This window comes from Ornithorhynchus anatinus, chromosome 8 (genome assembly GCF_004115215.2).
Source record: "Ornithorhynchus anatinus isolate Pmale09 chromosome 8, mOrnAna1.pri.v4, whole genome shotgun sequence".
Taxonomy (NCBI): Eukaryota; Metazoa; Chordata; class Mammalia; order Monotremata; family Ornithorhynchidae; genus Ornithorhynchus; species Ornithorhynchus anatinus.
In genome coordinates this window covers 21055923-21073971 of record NC_041735.1, presented here as the reverse complement: position 1 = coordinate 21073971, position 18049 = coordinate 21055923, and the positions used below count along the sequence as shown (strand labels likewise).

The following is an 18049-nucleotide window of genomic DNA, read 5'->3' as shown; positions in this document are numbered from 1 at the left end:
CCCTCATCTGTTAAAATGGGGATGGACACTGTGAGCCTAACGTGGGACAGGGACTGTGTCCAACCTGATTTGCTTGTATCCACCCCAGCACTTAGTACAGTACCCTGGCACATAGTAAATGCTTAACAAATATCACTATTATTATTATTAAGGCTACCACAGAGCCCATATCCCGGCCAGACTAAACCACAAGAAAGGAGCTTGTGTTTGATATTTATATTTTACATAGTTTCTCTTTCTTTTTTTTTTTTAAAGATCTTTCCAATGAAAGACTCTGAAGCCACAGAAAAATATATGTGAGATTGGAGGTCAAATAAGGTAGCACGGAGGACAAGTCCTGTGCTCTCACCTCAGGGGACCTCTGTGAAACACTTGTGCCTGGAGGAGGGCGGTGTGGGGGACACAGCTGTGAAAGGAGGCGTTGGGGGAGAGAGAGCCACCAGTGCAGCCTGAAGCAACTTCGCTTCGTCCACGACAACTGTCCTGGACCAGGCTCTAACCGGCAGAGCTGGAGCTTCTCGCCAGGCGGGGAAATATCGTGTCTAGATTCCCGCCCCATCCCTGCCACTGAGAGGGAGCCGGGCCCTCAGCAGAGCCTTGGGAAAAATCCTTTTTGAAGCTATTCCATCTGCAGGGATAGGGCTCGGGAGAGATTTAAGAACTCTGGGGTGAAGGGCTATGTGTGTTCCTTGGGAATGCGACAGAGCTTGTGAAAGAGGGTTGTCTGGGAAACTTTGCCTCAAAGCTCAGAGTGTGAGGAGAACACACCTTACAGCCAGGTCCTAGGCCTGGTCTCATGGCTCACGCTCTCAACCAGAAATCAGAGGTCTGGACTACCTATCAATAGAGTCACTCCCTCCTCCTAAGCCAAAGCAGGATGGTGGCGCTGCCCTTCTCGTTTCCTTGCCCCCGCTACGTCACTCAGAGGGGAGGCTGAGGCAAAATGAGCAGGCCAAGAAGGGTATCTTCAGAGTTACAGAAAATTGAAAAGGGAGAGGTGGACTTGAGATTCTAAGCTCCTGTGGGCAGGGAGCGTGTCTACCGACTCTGTTGTATTGTTCTCTCCCAAGTGCTTAGTACAGTGCCCTGCACACAGTAAGCACTCAATAAATACAATTGCTTGATGGTAGCAAGGCTCCTGATTTGACCCCAGAAGGCAAGGCAAACCACCTAAGGAAAGGCTACATCTGTCCAACTACCTTTGGGCGGGTGGCATCCGGCACTTTTCTTGGTCTGGGAATCCTCCCCAACTCTTCCGGTTCTTTTCTCAGAACAGACCCATCCTGTGAACAGACAAAGACTCACCGCACTGGGCCCGAACCATCACAATACCTGGTACGGATTCAACCCTAACTGCTGATGATTCGGCCCTCTGAGGGCCCATTTCGGAGGAGGAGGAGGAGGAGGAGAAACGAAAGGAGGACAATGGGGTTCCTTACAGGGTTGTAGATCAAGGCAGTGAGAGTGCTCTGGGAGGAGGAGGAGGAGGAGCATAGGTGTGTGGCGGGGTGGGGAGTCGAGGGAAAGGGGCAACTGGTTCTAATCATCCTTGTCTTTGGCCCCGTGCTTGAGGATGCGAGTGAATTCTACGTAGTTGAAGTTGCCCTTTTTATCGATGGGAGCCTCCCGGTACATCTCATCCACCTCCTCGTCCGTGAATCGGTCACCCATGGTGGTGAGCAGTTCCCGCAGATGGTCTTCATGTATGACTCCTGGAGGGGGAAGGAAAAGGGAGACAGAGCAGGAAGCTGTAAGCTCCTCCTCTAAACGGGAAGCTCCCTGTGGTCAGGGACTGTGTCAACCAACTCTGTTGTATTGTTATTTTCCCAAACGCTTACAGTGCCTCTCTCACTGTCAGAGCACAGTGCTCTGCACATAGTACGCGCTCAGTAAAGACCACGGATTTAAGTGCTAGGACTCTGGACCACAAGAGGGCAGCAGAGAAGTTGGCCCCATCCAAGTGGCTCTGAACTGGAAGGTCCAGAGGGCAAGAGGTCGGAATAAGCTGGGGATGGACCTCTTGGATCTCCCGGAACTGGTCCAAGAGAGGGAGACAGAAGGGCATCATCAGAGGGTGAGTCAGGGTGTTTGGGTGAGGAAAAAGATTGCCCCCAGGCATCTCCGGCCTACGTTCCATGGGAAGGTCCTCCCCGTGGGGAGTTCCGGGCCTGGACCTCCCTCCACCCACGCTTAGGACATTAGGAGATGCCGAGGGCTGCGGCTGCAAAGCCACCCGGACCTGAGGCCTCCTCGTCGAAGCAGGCAAAGGCGTTGCGGATGACGTCCTCGGGGTCGGTACCGTTGAGTTTCTCCCCGAACATCGTGAGGAACATGGTGAAGTTGATGGGACCCGGAGCCTCACTCATCATGCCCTCCAAGTATTCGTCCGTGGGGTTCTTGCCTGTGGAGCACGGCAATCCCGTCAGTGCCTCCCTTCGCCCTCTCCCTGGAGCACCTCCTCCTCTTCCCTCTTCTTCCTCTCCCTCCTGACCCAGCCCCCAGCCCCAACACCCTTTCCCTAGGGGTGGCTTTGATTCTACTTGAGCCCCCATCACAGCCCTGAGGCACCGAACACTCAGTTCAGTGCTCTGCACACAGTAAGTCCTCAATAAATGCCATTGATGACACTGCTCCCATTGTGCATACTCTATCTTAGGGACTGTGCATCCCAGAAGCCCTCAAGTGCTGACGGTCTCTTGACAGAGAAGCTTTGCTCCCAATCCCTTGCAGAGTTAATTCCCCCACTGCTCCTGAGCAACTTGGTGCTCCCAAACTAGACTTTCTTCTCCCGAACCTCCTCCATTTTCCCTGCTCCCCCTACTTGCCACCCTAGAAAGGAAGCCTGCCCTCTTCCCTCTCTGCCTTCCCCCATCTGGGCAGCAAAATAGTCCCTGGGGCTGGAGAAGCACGACCCTGGAGTCGAAAGACCGGGGTTCTAATTCTGGCTCTGCCACTTGTCTGCTGTGTGATCTTGGGCAAGTCACTTAACTTCTCTGCACCTCATTTACCTCATTTGTAAAATGGGAATTAATGCTGTGAGTCTCATGTGGGACAGGGATGGTGTCCAGCTTGATTTTCTTGTATCCACCCCAGGGCTTGGAACAGTGCCTGGCACATAGTAAGTGCTTAACAAATGCCATTATCCCTCTAGATTGCAAACTTGTAAGCAGGAAATATGTCTGCTTATCGTTATATTGTACTCTCCCAAATGCTTAGTAGAGTGCTCTGCAGCAAGCGCTCCATAAATGCGATTGAATGAATGACTGAATGAATGAAGAGGTGAAGGATTTGCTTAGGACTCAGCGGGGAGGTGAATTGGACTGAAATGGCTCTTCCCAGTTCAGAATGCTGTCTCCATCTACCTCCAGACAAGGAGAGGAGCTTAAAGTCTGAGCCAGTCCTTTAGACCCCTGGCCCTTCATGCTGGAGACAGGCTCCCATTGCAGCCTGGCGGTCCGCTTGCTTCTGTCCGGAGGTGGCCGGCAATGGCCAGCCACGAGGAGGGCGGCGAGCTGGAAGGGAGATGGGCCTGACCCAAGACAGACAATTCTGAGAGGAAGAGAGGAAAAGGGAAAGGTGAGGGGAAGAGAGAATGAGGGAAGGGGCCGGAGATGAGGAGGAACAGAGAAGAATTCGTTAGGCAGGAAGGAAGGCAGGGATGGAGGGAAGGAGGAACGGACAGAGGGAGGGAGAGCAAAAAAGAAAGATGGAAAAGAGCACAAGCCCAAAACCATGCAGGAGCAGAATCAAGCCTGTGACCCAGAAGATGTGCAGAGAGAAAAGAATGGGAGAAAAGAGAGACAGCTGCAGAGAAGGCAGAATGTTAGAAAATCAATCCCGTGGAGGACCCAGATTCCTTTGGCCTCAGGAGTTCCAGAAATAGCACTTTGCGGTTGCAAGGCTTGTGTAGAGAGGGCAGCAGCAATAGAAACAAAATGCAACAACGTTAAGGAGACACAGGTCCTTCAGAGACCTCAAAGGAGGTGGGGAAAGCGGGGGTGGGAGGTTATTGGGAACTAGTGTGCACTCTGGCCTTTAACTGAGAGTTCCGAAGATCAAATCGTCACTCTCTCCACCTGGAGCCTGCACAGCGCTGGGCACATAGTATGCTCCCTATAGATGCCATTGATTGATTGCTGCATCCCCCGGAGACACTCAACTGATACCAGTTGCTGGATGTGGAATGACTCTAATTACCAGGATGCTGCTCCTCTACCTGACCCACAATCTGTGTTGTTCATCCAGCATCCGTTCTTGAAAAGTTTCTCTTAAGCGAAGAGAAATATAATAGTAATTAGTAATACCTGCGGCATTTGTTAAGCACTTACCATGAGCCAAACGCCTTACTAAGCTCTGGGGTAGATACGAGATAAGCAGGTTGGACACAGTCCCAGGGTGCAGAACCCTGTGCTGAGCGCTTGGGAGAGTACAGTATAGCAGAGCTGCCCCAGTAAGACCCAAACAGCAAGACTTTCTAGGGGCCCACCCAGCTGATATCCAGCGATGGCTCCAGTTTGTGTTTGAAAGCTAAAGAGTCATGAGGAATCCCCTTTCCCCTTTTCGTAGTTAACCTCCACTGACCCCTCCTCCTGATCATTTTCTGTCCAAACCGATTATCTTGTCTCTACCTCAGCACTTACTACAGTACCTGGGACATAGTAAGCACCCAACAAATACCATTAAAAACAATGAATCCTCCACTCACACTCCCAAGTCCCACCTTCTGGGTGTCCTTACCCCATATTCCCTTCTCCTGGAAAGTAGGGAAGAATACTTTTCTCATTTAAAAGCACTCAGGGTGGGGTTTGAAGTCAGTGATTTTATTTCCCCCTTTATCTGTGCCTCTAACCGGTTCCTCCCTGGCCAGGTCCACCCTGCTCCCCATTCCCTCGGTTCCTTTCTGTCAGATGCAGGTAGGGAGGAGGGGAAAGATGCCATCAGATACAGGTCCAGAGAGACCAGAGCAAGCCAAGGCTTTCCCCCTTTGGGCAAGGAGCCTGGGGGTGGGGGCCTTCCTTTGCCCCGGGGCACCCGGCCTACCTAGCGAGGCCAGCATGTCGTGCAGGTCCTCCTTGTCAATGAAGCCATCCCGGTTCTGGTCGATCATGTTGAAGGCCTCTTTGAACTCCTGGATCTGAGACTGATCAAACATAGCGAAGACATTGGAGGTGGCGCGCTGGGGACGCTTCTTGGTGGTCTTGGCCTTGGCCCGCTTGCTGGACATCTTGGCTTCTCTAGAGCTGATCTGAGAAGTGAAATAATAATAATTGTGGTATTAAGCATTTACTATATGCCAGACACTGTACTAAGCGTTGGAGTGAATATAAGCAAATCAGGTTGAACACAGTCCCTGTCCCATATGGGGCTCGCAGTCTTAATCCCCACTTTACAGGTGAGGAAACTGAGACACAGAGAAGTGAGATGACTTGCCCATTTTCACACGACCGACAAGTGGCGGAGTCGGAATTAGAACCGGGTCCTTCTGATCTTCTGACTCCCAGGCCTGTGCTCTATCCATTAGACCACGCTGCTTCTCGGAAAGGGAGAGAGCGGAGACTAGAGCAGTTATGGGAGGTAGGTCAGCCACCAGGCCTCGCTCCTTCCTCCTGAGCTCGGCTGTGGTCAAAGCCCCGAGGCTCCCCAATCCTTGACCCCCTGGCCCAATCGCGGCTTCAAGGCACCTGTTGATGATGATGATGATGGTATTTGTTAAGCCCTTACTATGTGCCAAGCACTGTTCTAAGCGCTGAACCCAACACTCCACCAGACCACTGCTCCCCCCAGGTCATAAACTCACAATAAGCCCTAGCACATTTGTACATATCAATTCACTTACTCTATGTTTTAAGCACTTATTTATTTACCTCTCCATCTCTCATTCTCTTTTTCCTCCTATCTCTAAATTTCTTTGTATTTGTCTCTCCTGTTCACGATATCCTACCCTTGGGAGGGTAGGAATTAGGTCTTTCCTTCTACTTGTACTCTCTGAAGCATTTAGTTCAGTGCTCTAAACACATACAGTAGTTGCTCGACAAACATGATCAATTGATTGATTGATTAGAAGCACCATCTTGAAAGGTGTCAGGGCGGAGATTCTGCCCGGGAGACCAATCCTGGTAATGGCCGGGCAGAGCTGGGGGAGGCCGCCCCTTCCTGCCATCTTTTCATTCCACAGCGGACTCTCTCTCTGCCCCTGCCCTCAGCCAAGGCTGGAAAATGGGGATTGGCGAATGGCAGTAGTGACTCAGAACGACCAGCGCTGCTCCGTCTCATAGGTAAATTTGTCCTCTGCCTTTTTCCACAGCGGTGGGCGGTACTGGGTTCAGTGGCCGGGTGGGACAGGACCGCCACGACTCATTCTTCGGGGCCTAGCACCCCAGGCTCCAAAGCAGCCAGGGCTAACGAATAGTAGCGGTATTTCATTAAACACTTACCGTGTGCTGAACACCGTGGGAGATACAAGATAATCAGGTCGGACACAGTCCCTGGACCACGCCGGGCTCACGTTCCAAGGGGAAAAGAAAAGAGGTATCTAAGCCCCATTTAACAGTTCGAGGAAAGTGAGGCTCAGAGAAGTGAAGTGATTTAACCAAGGTCATGCATCAGTGAAGTGACGGAGCAGGATTAGAACCCAGGTCCCCAGACTCTCAGGCCTGTGCCCTTTCCACTATGCCACACTGCTTTACTTTGCCTATAGAGGCAGCAGAGACCCACTAGGGACTTGAGAAGCAGCGTGGCTCAGTGGAAAGAGCCCGGGCTTAGGAGTCGGAGGTCATGGGTTCTAATCCCGGCTCCGCCACCTGTCAGCTGTGTGACTTTGGGCAAGTCACTTCACTTCTCGGTGCCTCAGTTACCTCATCTGGAAAAGGGGGATTAAGACTGGGAGCCTCACGTGGGACAACCCGATGACCCTGGATCAACCCCAGCGCTTAGAGCAGTGTTCGGCACATAGTAAGCGCTGAACAAATACCGACATTATTGTTATCATTATTGAGGGGCCCTGTAGCGTGAGCCGTCCGCCTCCCGGGGACCCAGTAGTCCGGCAGGCTTCTTTGGCCACATCCTCTGAGCACGGTCGGAGACAGCTCGTAGGCCCTGTTCCCAGCACCCCTTGCACCAGCAGGAAGCCACACTGTGCTCCTCACACATTCCTGGCATTCCAGGCTGCTCCGCTCCCCTCCCCCATCCTCTTTGTTTTTCCAGACACGACAGGCTACAGAGAAGGAACTGCTGGGGGGCCCGAGGAGGGGAATTCTGGGACAGGGACTTCGAGTCTCTCTGAGAAAGAGGGACAACTTGATCCGATCCCCTTGGGGCCTGCCTTCTCCCCTTCAGGAGCCTCCAGACCCCACCCATCATCCTCCTCAAGAAAACAAGCACCCACAGCGAGTCTCGGAAAGGCCGAAGCAAGATCTGTCTCCAGATGGGGACCACACCGGGGCGCTGAGGCGGAGACGGGTCCAGAGGCGGATTCTACCAGATGGGTTGTGACGGGGGATCAGCAAACTTGGCCCCTGGGGGACCCTAAGGGGTGGGGAAATCTAAATTTCCTATCGTGGGAAATTCCCCTAATTCCTTCCTCAGCTAACCTGCCAGGACTGGATTGGTTTCCTGGTGGATCATTTGCATAAATCTGTACCAGTGATCCCATGCCTGGTGATGGATTCAAATTATTCATTTATTCGTTCATACTGAGCGCTTACACTGTACTAAGCACTTGGGAAAGTTCGCTATAACAATAAACAGTGACATTCCCTGCCCACAACGAGCTCACAGTCTAGATGGGGGAGGCAGACATTAATGCTAGTAAATAAAATGACAGATATGTACATAAGTGCTTTGGGGCTGAGAGTGGGGAAGAGAAAAGGAAGCAAGTTAGGGCAACACAGAAAGAAGTGGGGGGGGGGGGGGAGGAAAGGTGGGGCTTACTCCTGGAAGGCCTCGTGGAGGAGGTGTGCCTTCAAAAAGGCTTTGAAGCCAGGGAGAGTAATTAGAGGAGGGAGGGCATTCCAGGCCAGAGGCAGGACATAGGCTAGGGGTCGTCGGGGAGATCATTTTGGTATCTTTAAAGCTTTTGCTTCTTGATTGCTTTTTCCCAGTATGTACTCTTCTCTAGTCTGTAAGCTCTAGACTGGAAGTTCGCTGTGGGTAGGGAATGCGTCTGTTATATTGATAGGTTGTACTCTCCCAAGTGTTTAGTACAGTGCTCTGTATCCAACAAGTGCTCAATAGATATGATTGACTGAATGATTAGTCCTCCTGCTCCTGGCCATTTCTAGGCCTCCAATACCACCCTACTCTATCAACCAATCAATGGAGAGTATTAATTGAGCATCTATTGTATGCAGAGCACTATACTAAATGCTTGGGAAAGTGCAATACAACTGAGTTGGTAGCCGCGTTCCCTGCCCACAAGGAATTTACAATCTAGAGGAAGGACTTAAAATCTGTATGCCCCCCAGTTTTACAGATGAGGTTACTGAGGCGCGGAGAAGTTAAGTGACTTGCCCGAAGTCACACAGCAGACAAGTGGCAGAACTGGGATTAGAACCCAGGTCCTGTGACTCGCAGGTTCGGGCTCTTTGCACTAGGCAATGCTGCTTCTTATTTCATCTCTTAAAGGAGGGAGAGTGGGTTCTTGAACCATCTTAGGTGACAGAATATAAATGGATCTACAAATACCCATACATTCACTCTCTCTCTCTCTGTCTCTCCCCTTTGGGCATCTGGCACTCTGATGAACCCACAAGATAAATAGCCAGCTGGCATGTGGTTCCTCTTAGAGATCACCTCCCTCTCCCCCTGGCCCCCGGGGGTTAGGCTGGAGGGGTTTTGGGAGAATCTCTCCCTTGCCTGGCCAGGAAGGGAAGGCTCAGCATGGCCTAGTGGATGGTGCGTGGTCCTGGGAGTCAGAAACATCTGGGTTCTAATGCCACCTCCGCCAAGCGACCTTGGGTCATTTAACTTCTCTGTGCCTCAGTTATCTCATCTTTAAAACGGGGATTAATACTCTGAGCCCCATTTGGGATTTGGACTGTGTCCAGCCTGATTGACTTGCGTCTACCTCAGCGCTCGGTACAGTGCCCGGCACAGAGTAAACACGTAACAAATACCATTAAAAAAGGTTCCCAAGATGGAGGGGGAAGCAAGCTGAAAAAGTGGGGGTTTTTGTAACCTAGGATTATTTATATGTTGGATCGTGTGGCACCTTTTATAGAAGACCGCAAGACAGTCCCGAGAACTTTTACTTTAGCCTGGTAAACGTGGCCGGCAACACAACAATTCAAACAGAAGGAGGGGCAGGAGCTGGGGGTGGGCACAGTGAGGAAAGAAGGAGAAGTGGGGAGGAAGCAGAGGTAACCTAGCGGAAATGAGCAGCTCAAATCTCTGCCCCTGGAGACCCATGTCTGACCAAGCATCACGTACGCTTCGGAAGGACTCCCTCGCCCATGGTGAAGGGTCAGGCCAAGAAGACAGGGGAAGCCTTCTGGACTTATGGCCAGGCCTCAATGGCTCTTGGCAGAGGTTTCCAGGGAGCCAAGGGACCGCCGAGCCAATGCAAGGCAGTGCCATGGGGCAGTGGATAGAGCCCCAGCCTAGGAGTCAGAAGGACATGGGTTCTAATCCCAGATCTGTACTTGTCTACTGTGTGATCTTGAGCGAGTCGCTTAACTTCTCTGGGCCTCAGTTACCTCATCTATAAAATGGGGATTAAGACTTTGAACCCCATACAGGACAGGGACTGCATCCAAGTTGACAAATTTGTATCTACCCCAATGCTTAGTTGTATCTACCCCTGGCGCATAAAAAGTGCTTAACCAATACCATATTTCTTATTATTATTATTATTGTTATTATTAGTTACCAAGGGGCAGTCCAGACTGAATTGGAACTAGAGTCCCACTGAGCCCATTGTGGTGAAGTTGCCATGGGGCAATCCAGACTAAATTGGAACTAAACTCCTCTCCTCCCTTCCCCTCCCACCAAGCTTATCCTATCAAAGTTGCCCTGGGACAGTCTAGACTAAATTGGAAGTAGAATCCATTCCAGAGCTCACCCCAAAGCAAAGCCAAACCCCAGGAATGACCCTGGGGCTGATGCTGATTGCAGGGGCCCATGAGCTGGGAGAGACTTGGACCTATCCAGACCCTACTCATGAGACTGGGTCTGCTTAGATGTGAACCCCATGGGCAACAGGGACTGTATTCAACCTGATTAACTCGCATCTATCCCAGCACTCAGAACAGTGTGTGACATATAGTAAATACTTAACAAATACAGTAAAAAGGGGGGGGGGGAGACCAACAGAGGCATGAAGAAAGATGGGAAAAGAAAAGGGAGAGATGGTAGAGGAAGGAGACTGGGAGAAATAAGGAGAGGCAGCACAGCAGAAAAGAAGGGAAAGCAAGAGACAAGGGCAGATGGGGAAATATGAAAACTCCCAGCTAGTAATCGAGTCATATCTTCCTCAAAGTGGAAATCACCCCATGGATCTCGCTTACTAGGAACTCGGCAACATTTTTCACTCCCAAGTAATTTGTGAACTCTGACAGGGACTAAATGCCCTGGAGTCAGAGGACCAAAATAACCTCCTCCTTTTTTCCCAGACCCCATTGCTGCAGATGTTAGGATGATGATGGCCGTGGCCAAGGTCACCGTTAAGGCTGGAACAAAAATTCCACTCTAGGGCTCATTTTTAACCTCTTTCTGGCTTTGCAAACAAATAGGACAGAGAAGTCAGAGGGACCTGGGTTCTAATTCCGGCTCTGCCACTTGCCTGCTGTTCGACCTCGGGCAAGTCACTTAACTTCTCTATGCCTCAGTTACCTCATCTTTAAAATGGGGAAGAAGACTGTGAGCCTCATGAGGGACAGGAACTGTGTCCAACCTGATTAGCTTGGATCTACCCCACAGCTTAGAACAGTGCTTGACACATAGAAAATACCAAATACCATCTTTAAAGCTCTTTGACAGTAGTCCCAGGACAAGGCGTGAAGCTCCAACTTCCAGCTAAAATTGTGGCAGCTCTGAGGCTTTTTTCTAAAATGTCAGGCCTGGGAAGAAAAGGAGTTAAGAGGCCCTCTGTTCTCTGGTGTTCATTTGAGTTGCAAAATATTCATCAGGTATATTCTAGGCCAACGTTTGTTTTCTGGGCCCACACGATGTCATCAAAGGGCCCCAGCTCTTCCCTGTTCCCACTGTCAAATTCCTGCCTGGACTCAAGTTACCTTTCCTTGCTGGCTGTCCAGTCTACATTCACTTCTGGTTCCAAATCAGGTGGTCCATTGCAGGTGAAATCATTTCTGTGCTTGCCTTTGGGCCACGTCACTCTCCTACTTTGTGGTGTTTTCCCAAACTTTTTGTCCAGTCAATTGCACTCCTCGGGTACTAAATAAATACCATTTCTCCTCCTCCTCCTCCTTCTCCTAGCCCCAATGGCCATCCAGTGCACTCCAATCAAGCACCGGTCCCCAACTAAAGCGATCGAGACCCTCCCCTGGTTAACCGCACTTTCTGTCTGCTCTCATTTCCCACCAGGGTTGCCAGGTGACTCTGACTGTCTCTATTCTGTCCTGTGCCGTTGTCTCAGACAGAGTGGAGTGGATGAATGCTGGGAGGGAACTGGATGTATCACTTTTTTTTCTCAGAATCACTGATTCCAACTCTATAAACTGCCCAAGGGAGATTCCTGAATCTAGCCAGATTTTCGGTTTCACTGCAGGCACGAAGAGGCATTGACTTGTATTCTCAAACCTGAACTCTGTCTCCCCAACTAGACTGTAAGCTCCTAGAGAGCAGAGATCATGTCTCCCAACTGTACTATATTGAACTCCCCTAAGCACTTAGTACAGTTAGGTGACCACCTCTTCCAACCAGAAATTATTCTCCTTACGTTCCCTAACTTCAAAGCCCTACAGAAGGCACATCTCCTCCAAAGGGCCTTCCCTGACTAAGCCCTTATTTCCTCTTCTCCCACTCGCTTCTTCGTCACCCTATTTGCTCCCTTTATTCACCGATCCCCAGCTCCACAGCACTTATGTCCATATCCATAATTTATTGATTTATCTTAATGTCTGTCTCCCGCTCTAGACCGTAAGCTCACTGTGGGATGGGAACGTGTCCACCAACTCTGGTATATCGTTATATTGTATTCTCCCAAGCACTTAGTACAGTGCTGTGCACACAGTAAGCACTTAATAAATATGATATCGACTGATCGATACAGTGCTCTGCATGCAGTAAATGCTCAGTAAATACCAGTGATTGAGAGATAGCAAGCCTTCCCCCTCCTTGCCTCAGACAGTGGTAAAGGCTTACTCTGGACTTCAGTTTGTAAACTCCCAAGAGACAGACTCTACACAGTGGGAATGTTTGGGACAGGCATTAACCCTGAGAAGAGTAGCCGTGCCAATTCACGGAGAAGTCCCGAGTGAGGAGGAGAGAGTTCTCGAAGGGCTCTCGGTGGGAACCACGGCCACTACATAACTGCCATCGCCATTACCGCCTCCATTTGCAGGCTGGAGAGAGCGGCAGGAGGGTGGAGAAAGGGAGTGATGAAAAGATTTACAGGAAGAGAGGAAGGAAAAGGCCCCAGAGAAAGCCGCCAGTGCCTCTCTAAATCCAGTAGTCGCGTACGGAGTCAATAAAGCCAACAGTCGCGGGGCTCTTCTGAATGACCAGAAGCCGGGAGAAGGAGGGCAGATGTGGGGAGAGGAAGGAGCTGGAAAGATAGCTGAGAGAGCACACCGAGAAGCTTGGGGAAGGAGAGGCCGCAGGGCCAGGGAGAGACCCATCCCGCTTGGTTGTGGGGAGCTTGTGGTATTTATTGAGCACCTCTGTTTACACAGCACAGGTCGGGGCCCTTGGGAGAGTTCAATAGAGTAAGTAGACACACTCCTTGCCCTCGAGGAGTTTACAATCCAGTGGGGGAGACAGACATTAAAATAAATTACATGTAGGGGAGGCACCCCTCTCAGGATGGCACCCGGAGAGTTTCCAGTACCCTGCCAGTCTCGGCTATGGGAGGGAGAGTCAAGCAGAGGCCTACCCATTCCATTCCTAGCCTGGGCAGTGGCTAGAGAGTGGAAGGCAATCGGCTACAGGTCAAAACTCACCTGTGCTGGGCGGCTGAGGCATGGGAGGGAGTCGAGGGAGGAGACTCAAGTTTACTGTGCGGGGAAGGCAACATTAAACTACTTCCATGTTTTTTTCCAAGAAACCCTATGGATTCCCTACCAGAATGATTGGCGATGGAGTCGCTATGGGTCGGAAACAACTCGACAGCATAAGGCGAGACAAGGGGAGACAATCGACTATAAGGATATGTATGTACTGGTGGGAAGGGAGTGTTCACTCTCCCTCCCCTCTGTCATAACCTTCTCCTCCCCATACTCAGGGGTTAGAAGGGCTGTGGTGAGCTCGGAAGAGATCCGGCTCCCATCCCTATCCACCCGAAGGTCCCCCAGGTCTACTCTCTCTCCCCAGCTCTCCTATTCTGCTGGCTCCTGAAAGTACCTGATACACTGTACTGCTTTTCTGAGCACGGAATGAAGAGAGAAGCCCCGAGCTAGCAGCACTCCCCCAGATCGCAAGCTCATTATATTGTACTCTCCCAAGCGCTTAGTATGGTGGTCGGCACAGTGTAAGCGCTCAATAAATAACATTGATTTGTGTGTAGTGGACTTGCTGGGTCTGGCCGACATTCCCCTGAAGCAGCATGGCTTGGTGGAAAGAGCCCGGGCTTGGGAGTCAGAGGTCGTGGGTTCTAATCCGGCTCCGCCTCTTGTCCGCTGTGTGACTTTGGGCAAGTCACTTAACTTCTCTGTGCCTCCGTTACCTCATCTGTAAAATGGGGATATGACTGTGAGCCCTACGTGGGACAACCTGATTACCTTGTAACTCCCCCAGCGCTTAGAACAGTGCTTGGCACATAGGGCTGGACAAATACTATCATTATTATTCCCCCTGCCCTCCTGTCCATAGCTGGCTGGTCCTGGATGTACTGTATTCACTTAGTACAGTGCTCCACCCATAGTGAGCGTTCAGTAAATATCTCTGATTGGTGACTGTCTGGAGCCTGAGAGCCCCATCTGCCTCTACCCCCATATCTTGCTTTTAACAAACACTTGGGTCATCTTAGTGCTTATTGCCTCTTGGATAGAGACACTCTGTTATTATCGTCATCATCACCATCACTGTCATTATTCACCCCCGATAATATTTGCAGAGCACTGAGCCAGATGCTGAGGGAGTCACCAGGGTAAGTCGAGAGCAACGCAACTGCACAGACGTAAATCGAGGCACGTAAAATCCGTCGGTGGAAATGTAAGCATTTTAACAGCTAGGTTGGAGCACAAATGCCAAACATATCTTACACCCGGGAGAGGGGAGCGCCTTCCCCCAACTCCACCTTGTCAAACATTTGTCTGGACCGATGCTAGAGGCACAGTGAGAGGGAAGCAGAGAGAGTGGAAGCAAAGGGTGAGGATTGGGCAGGAGTAGAAAGAGCAAGCGGAGAGAGGGCAGAGGAGAACAGCCAGGTTGGGTGAGAGAGGCTGGGGAGGGAGGCAGGGCCCAGAGACTGCACCGGGCCCTGGCCGTGGCGTGGCGAGAAAGCAGGTGCTCCGGGGCCTGAGGCAAAAGCAGCGTGGCTCAGTGGAAAGAGCCCGGGCTTTGGAGTCAGAGGTCATGGGTTCGAATCCCGGCTCGGCCACTTGTCAGCTGTTTGACTCTGGGCAAGTCACTTAACTTCTCGGTGCCTCAGTTACCTCATCTGTAAAATGGGGATGAAGACTGTGAGCCCCACGTGGGACAACCTGATTCCTCTGTGTCTACCCCAGCGCTTAGAACAGTGCTCGGCACATAGTAAGCGCTTAACAAATACCAACATTTTTAAGCAACAGAGGCTGCTGGAAGAAGGGGTGGGCAGGCTGAGGTGGACCAAGTCAAGCTCGTTGGGGGAAGGAAATGTGTCTGTTTATTGGTATGTTGTACTCTCCCAAGCGCTTCATACAGTGTCCTGCACACAGTAAGCTCCCAATAAATACAATTGAATGAATGAATGAATGAGAGGGGTGGAAGAGGAAGTAGGAACGGATCCACAAATTCCATTAATTTTCCTGGGCCTCCATAATTTTTTAGAGTATGTGCTTCTTTAGGGCCAGGGACCATGTCTAATTCCCGTTTCTGTATTTTTTCCCAGTGCTTAGTCCAGAGCTCTTGCCGCAGTTACCGCCTAATAAATGCTTTTACTACAATTAAGCAAAGTCACAAACGATGCGTTATGCTCACCTCTAAGGGGCTACTCTGGGTGGGACATGTGAGGAGAATGAGCAGGACACCCAAACAGCTGCTCTATGGAGCTCTGTTGCTCCAGCCAAGTGGAGTCTTCTAGACTGTGAGCCAATTGTGGGCAGGGATTGTCTGTTTTCAGTGTGGCCTAGTGGATAGGGCACGGGTCTGGGTGTCAGAAGGACCCTGGTTCTAATTCCACCTCTGCCGCTTTGTCTGCTGTCTGACCCTGGGCAAGTCACTTCACTTATCTGTGCTTCGGTTCCCTCATCTGTAAAATGGGGATTAAGACTGGGAGCCCCATGTAGGACAAGGACTCTGTCCAACCCGATTTGCTTGTATCCCTCTCAGCACTTAGTTCAGTGCCTGGCACATTGTAAGAGCTTAAAGAATAAATACTGTTATTGTTATTATTATTACAGCGGGCCCAACAAAGGCAAGCAGATGATGAAAAAGCTTGGTCAGGCAGGCTTCCTATGTCTCCATGGGGGAATCTGCCCTGCCACAGATAGCAGTCCTGGGGCTCTGACCCACTCCCCCAAGAGCTGCCTTTCAGCGTGACCCTGGCTGGGTTTAGAGAATGCCCCAAGCCTGGCAGGGGCGTAGGGATGTGTGTGATCCTGTGGGCAGGAGGGCAGGCGGGTGGGTAGACAGATAGAACGTGTGCCCTCCACAGATAGGTTCTTGTCATCAGAAGTGTGGGGAAGCCTCTTCCTTGGCTCCGAGAGAGGTGAAGCTGCGGAGAGGACACGCTGCTCCAAAGAGGCCAAAAGGAATCACAGAATGCCCGTCCCATCATGCCAGCCCAGGGCAGGGAGGCTGCCCTCTGCCCCCACCCTCACCCCGCCGGTGCCCTGCCCCTGCTTTCGCCCTATGGGACTCCCGCCTCCCTCTCGCCACGGGACTTCCTCCCGTTCTGCAGATAAAGGCGGAACGCTGGGACGGGGCCAGGCACGTCGCCTCCTGCGAACCCAGCATCCAGACAGAATGGATCTGGACTCCGGGCTGACCTCTGCTCATGAGATTCCCGCCTAGAGAGAGAGCGGGGACTTTCCCTCTGATCCTAAAACTGCCCTCGGGCCTGTGTATGAGCCTGGGAGACCCCAGCCACCCCTCTCTTCACGGGGACGACAGACTGTCGGACCACCGGCCCCACTGACCAGGGTCCCCTCCCTGGGGATGGGTGGGAATCTTGGGAGGGAAGAGGAAGAGGCCGTTCCTACCTGGTCTTAACGGGAAGGAATGGAGAGGTCCTGGAGGCACTTCAGTCTCCTGGAAAATAGAAGGGATGAAGGGGCAGTTTTAATCTGGCTGCCTCGAAGGAGCCGGGCCAGGCAGCAGGGCAGCCAATCGGGGAGGGAGTTTCCCTCCAACCCCATCCTCACCCTCCCACCCGGGAGGATTTGGCCATACAAGGCAGAAGAATGTGTGAGTGAGTACAGGGTTGCAGCCAGCTCCGGGGCTCTGGGTTTGAGGATGGGAACAGAACGGCCCAGGACGGGGGTGGGGTTGGGGGGGGGGGGCAGGGGGCTCTAGGGGAAGAGATGATTCTGCCTTATATAGAAATGGGGATGGAAAAGTAAGCAACAGAGAAGGAGTGTGGGGGGCCCAGACTCGGAGTTCTCCTTGACCCCTGGCTTCCCCCTCACCCACGAGACGGGTAGTTGTCTCGTCCCCCCGCTACATCCCCGTGGTGGGAAGGTGGGGGGGGGTCCCTGGGGTGGGTGCTATGCAGATGGGTAAGGGAGGAGGCGGGTGATGTTGGGGGCAGGGACTGGGGGAGAGAGCAGAGGTGTCAAGGCACAGAGCCCAAAGCAGAAAGCTGAACCGGATCTGGCCCTGCCTGACTCCCTGTCGGCCCGAGACAGGTCCGGTTCTAGTAGAACCATCGGAACTAGCCGAGCCCAGGGCCATCGGGCCCGTCGACAGCAGCCCCGGGCGTCCAGGCTGGTCCCAGAAGCCCCAAGGAGAACAGGCCTGGTACGCCCTCCCTCCTCATATCTGACAGATAGTTACTCTCCCCCACTTTAAATCTTTATTGAAGGCACATCTGCTCCAGGAGACCTTCCCTGACTAAGTCCCCCACCCCCTTTTCCTCTTCTCCCACTCCTTTATGCATCGCCATGACTTGCTCCCTTGTTCTTCCCCCTCCCCCAGCCCCACAGCACTTATCCGTAATTTTCTAAATATTAATGTCTGTTGCCCTCCCCACCCCCATCTAGAATTTAAGCTCATTTTGGGCAGGGAATTTGTCTGCTTATTGTTGTACTCTCCCAAGCACTTAGTACAGTGCTCTGCACACAGTAGGTGCTCAATAAATACAATTGAATTGAATGAATGAAAGGTCTTCTACACCCTCCCTAAGGGCAGCCCACATCCCCGCCTCCCACCCCCAGGGATGACAGGTTGAAACCTGGAAGGTCTTGGCCTCCCCCAGGGGGTCTCCTTTTAAATTGGAACCTCTGGCCCAAAAAGCAACAACCTTTTTTAAAAAATGGTATTTATTAAGCACTTACTATGTGCCAGGCACTGTATTAATTGCTGGGGTAGATACGAGACCATCATTTGGGACACAGTCCATGTCCCCTATGGGGCTCACAGTCTGAATTCCCATTTTACAGATGAGGTAACTGAACCATAGAGAAGTGAAGCGACTTGCCCAAGGTCTCACAGCGGACAAGTGGTGGAGTCGGGATTAGAATCCAGGTCCTTCTGAGTCCCAAGCTCTTGCTCTATGCACTAAGCCACACTGCTTCCG

At 51.7% G+C, this 18049-nt stretch overlaps 1 protein-coding gene and 1 non-coding gene across 2 annotated transcripts; one reads left to right on the top strand and one right to left on the bottom strand.

Moving 5' to 3' along the window:
* Positions 1–201: 201 nt before the first annotated feature.
* MYL9 (myosin light chain 9) lies at positions 202–16620 on the bottom strand. Its single transcript, XM_003430848.5, has 4 exons — positions 16515–16620; positions 5041–5245; positions 2240–2401; positions 202–1712 (listed from the first exon to the last, which is right to left on the bottom strand). Exons 2-4 carry the CDS (start codon positions 5222–5224, stop codon positions 1540–1542), a joined length of 519 nt encoding a protein of 172 aa, XP_003430896.1. The 5' UTR covers positions 5225–5245; positions 16515–16620; the 3' UTR covers positions 202–1539.
* LOC114813955 lies at positions 12968–13105 on the top strand. The gene has a single exon (XR_003761699.1). It is a non-coding gene; the product is annotated as a small nucleolar RNA SNORA7 (small nucleolar RNA).
* Positions 16621–18049: the final 1429 nt, after the last annotated feature.

What these genes read in the sequence shown, in the direction of transcription:
- MYL9 (XM_003430848.5), bottom strand. Translation starts at nt 5,224, where the DNA reads ATGTCCAGCAAGCGGGCCAAGGCCAAGACCACCAAGAAGCGTCCCCAG. An exon ending in CGACATGCTGGCCTCGCTAG is followed by an intron (nt 2,402 to 5,040) that starts GTAGGCCGGGTG and finishes CGTGCTCCACAG; the next exon opens with GCAAGAACCCCACGGACGAA. An exon ending in CTTCGACGAGGAGGCCTCAG is followed by an intron (nt 1,713 to 2,239) that starts GTCCGGGTGGCT and finishes TTCCCCCTCCAG; the next exon opens with GAGTCATACATGAAGACCAT.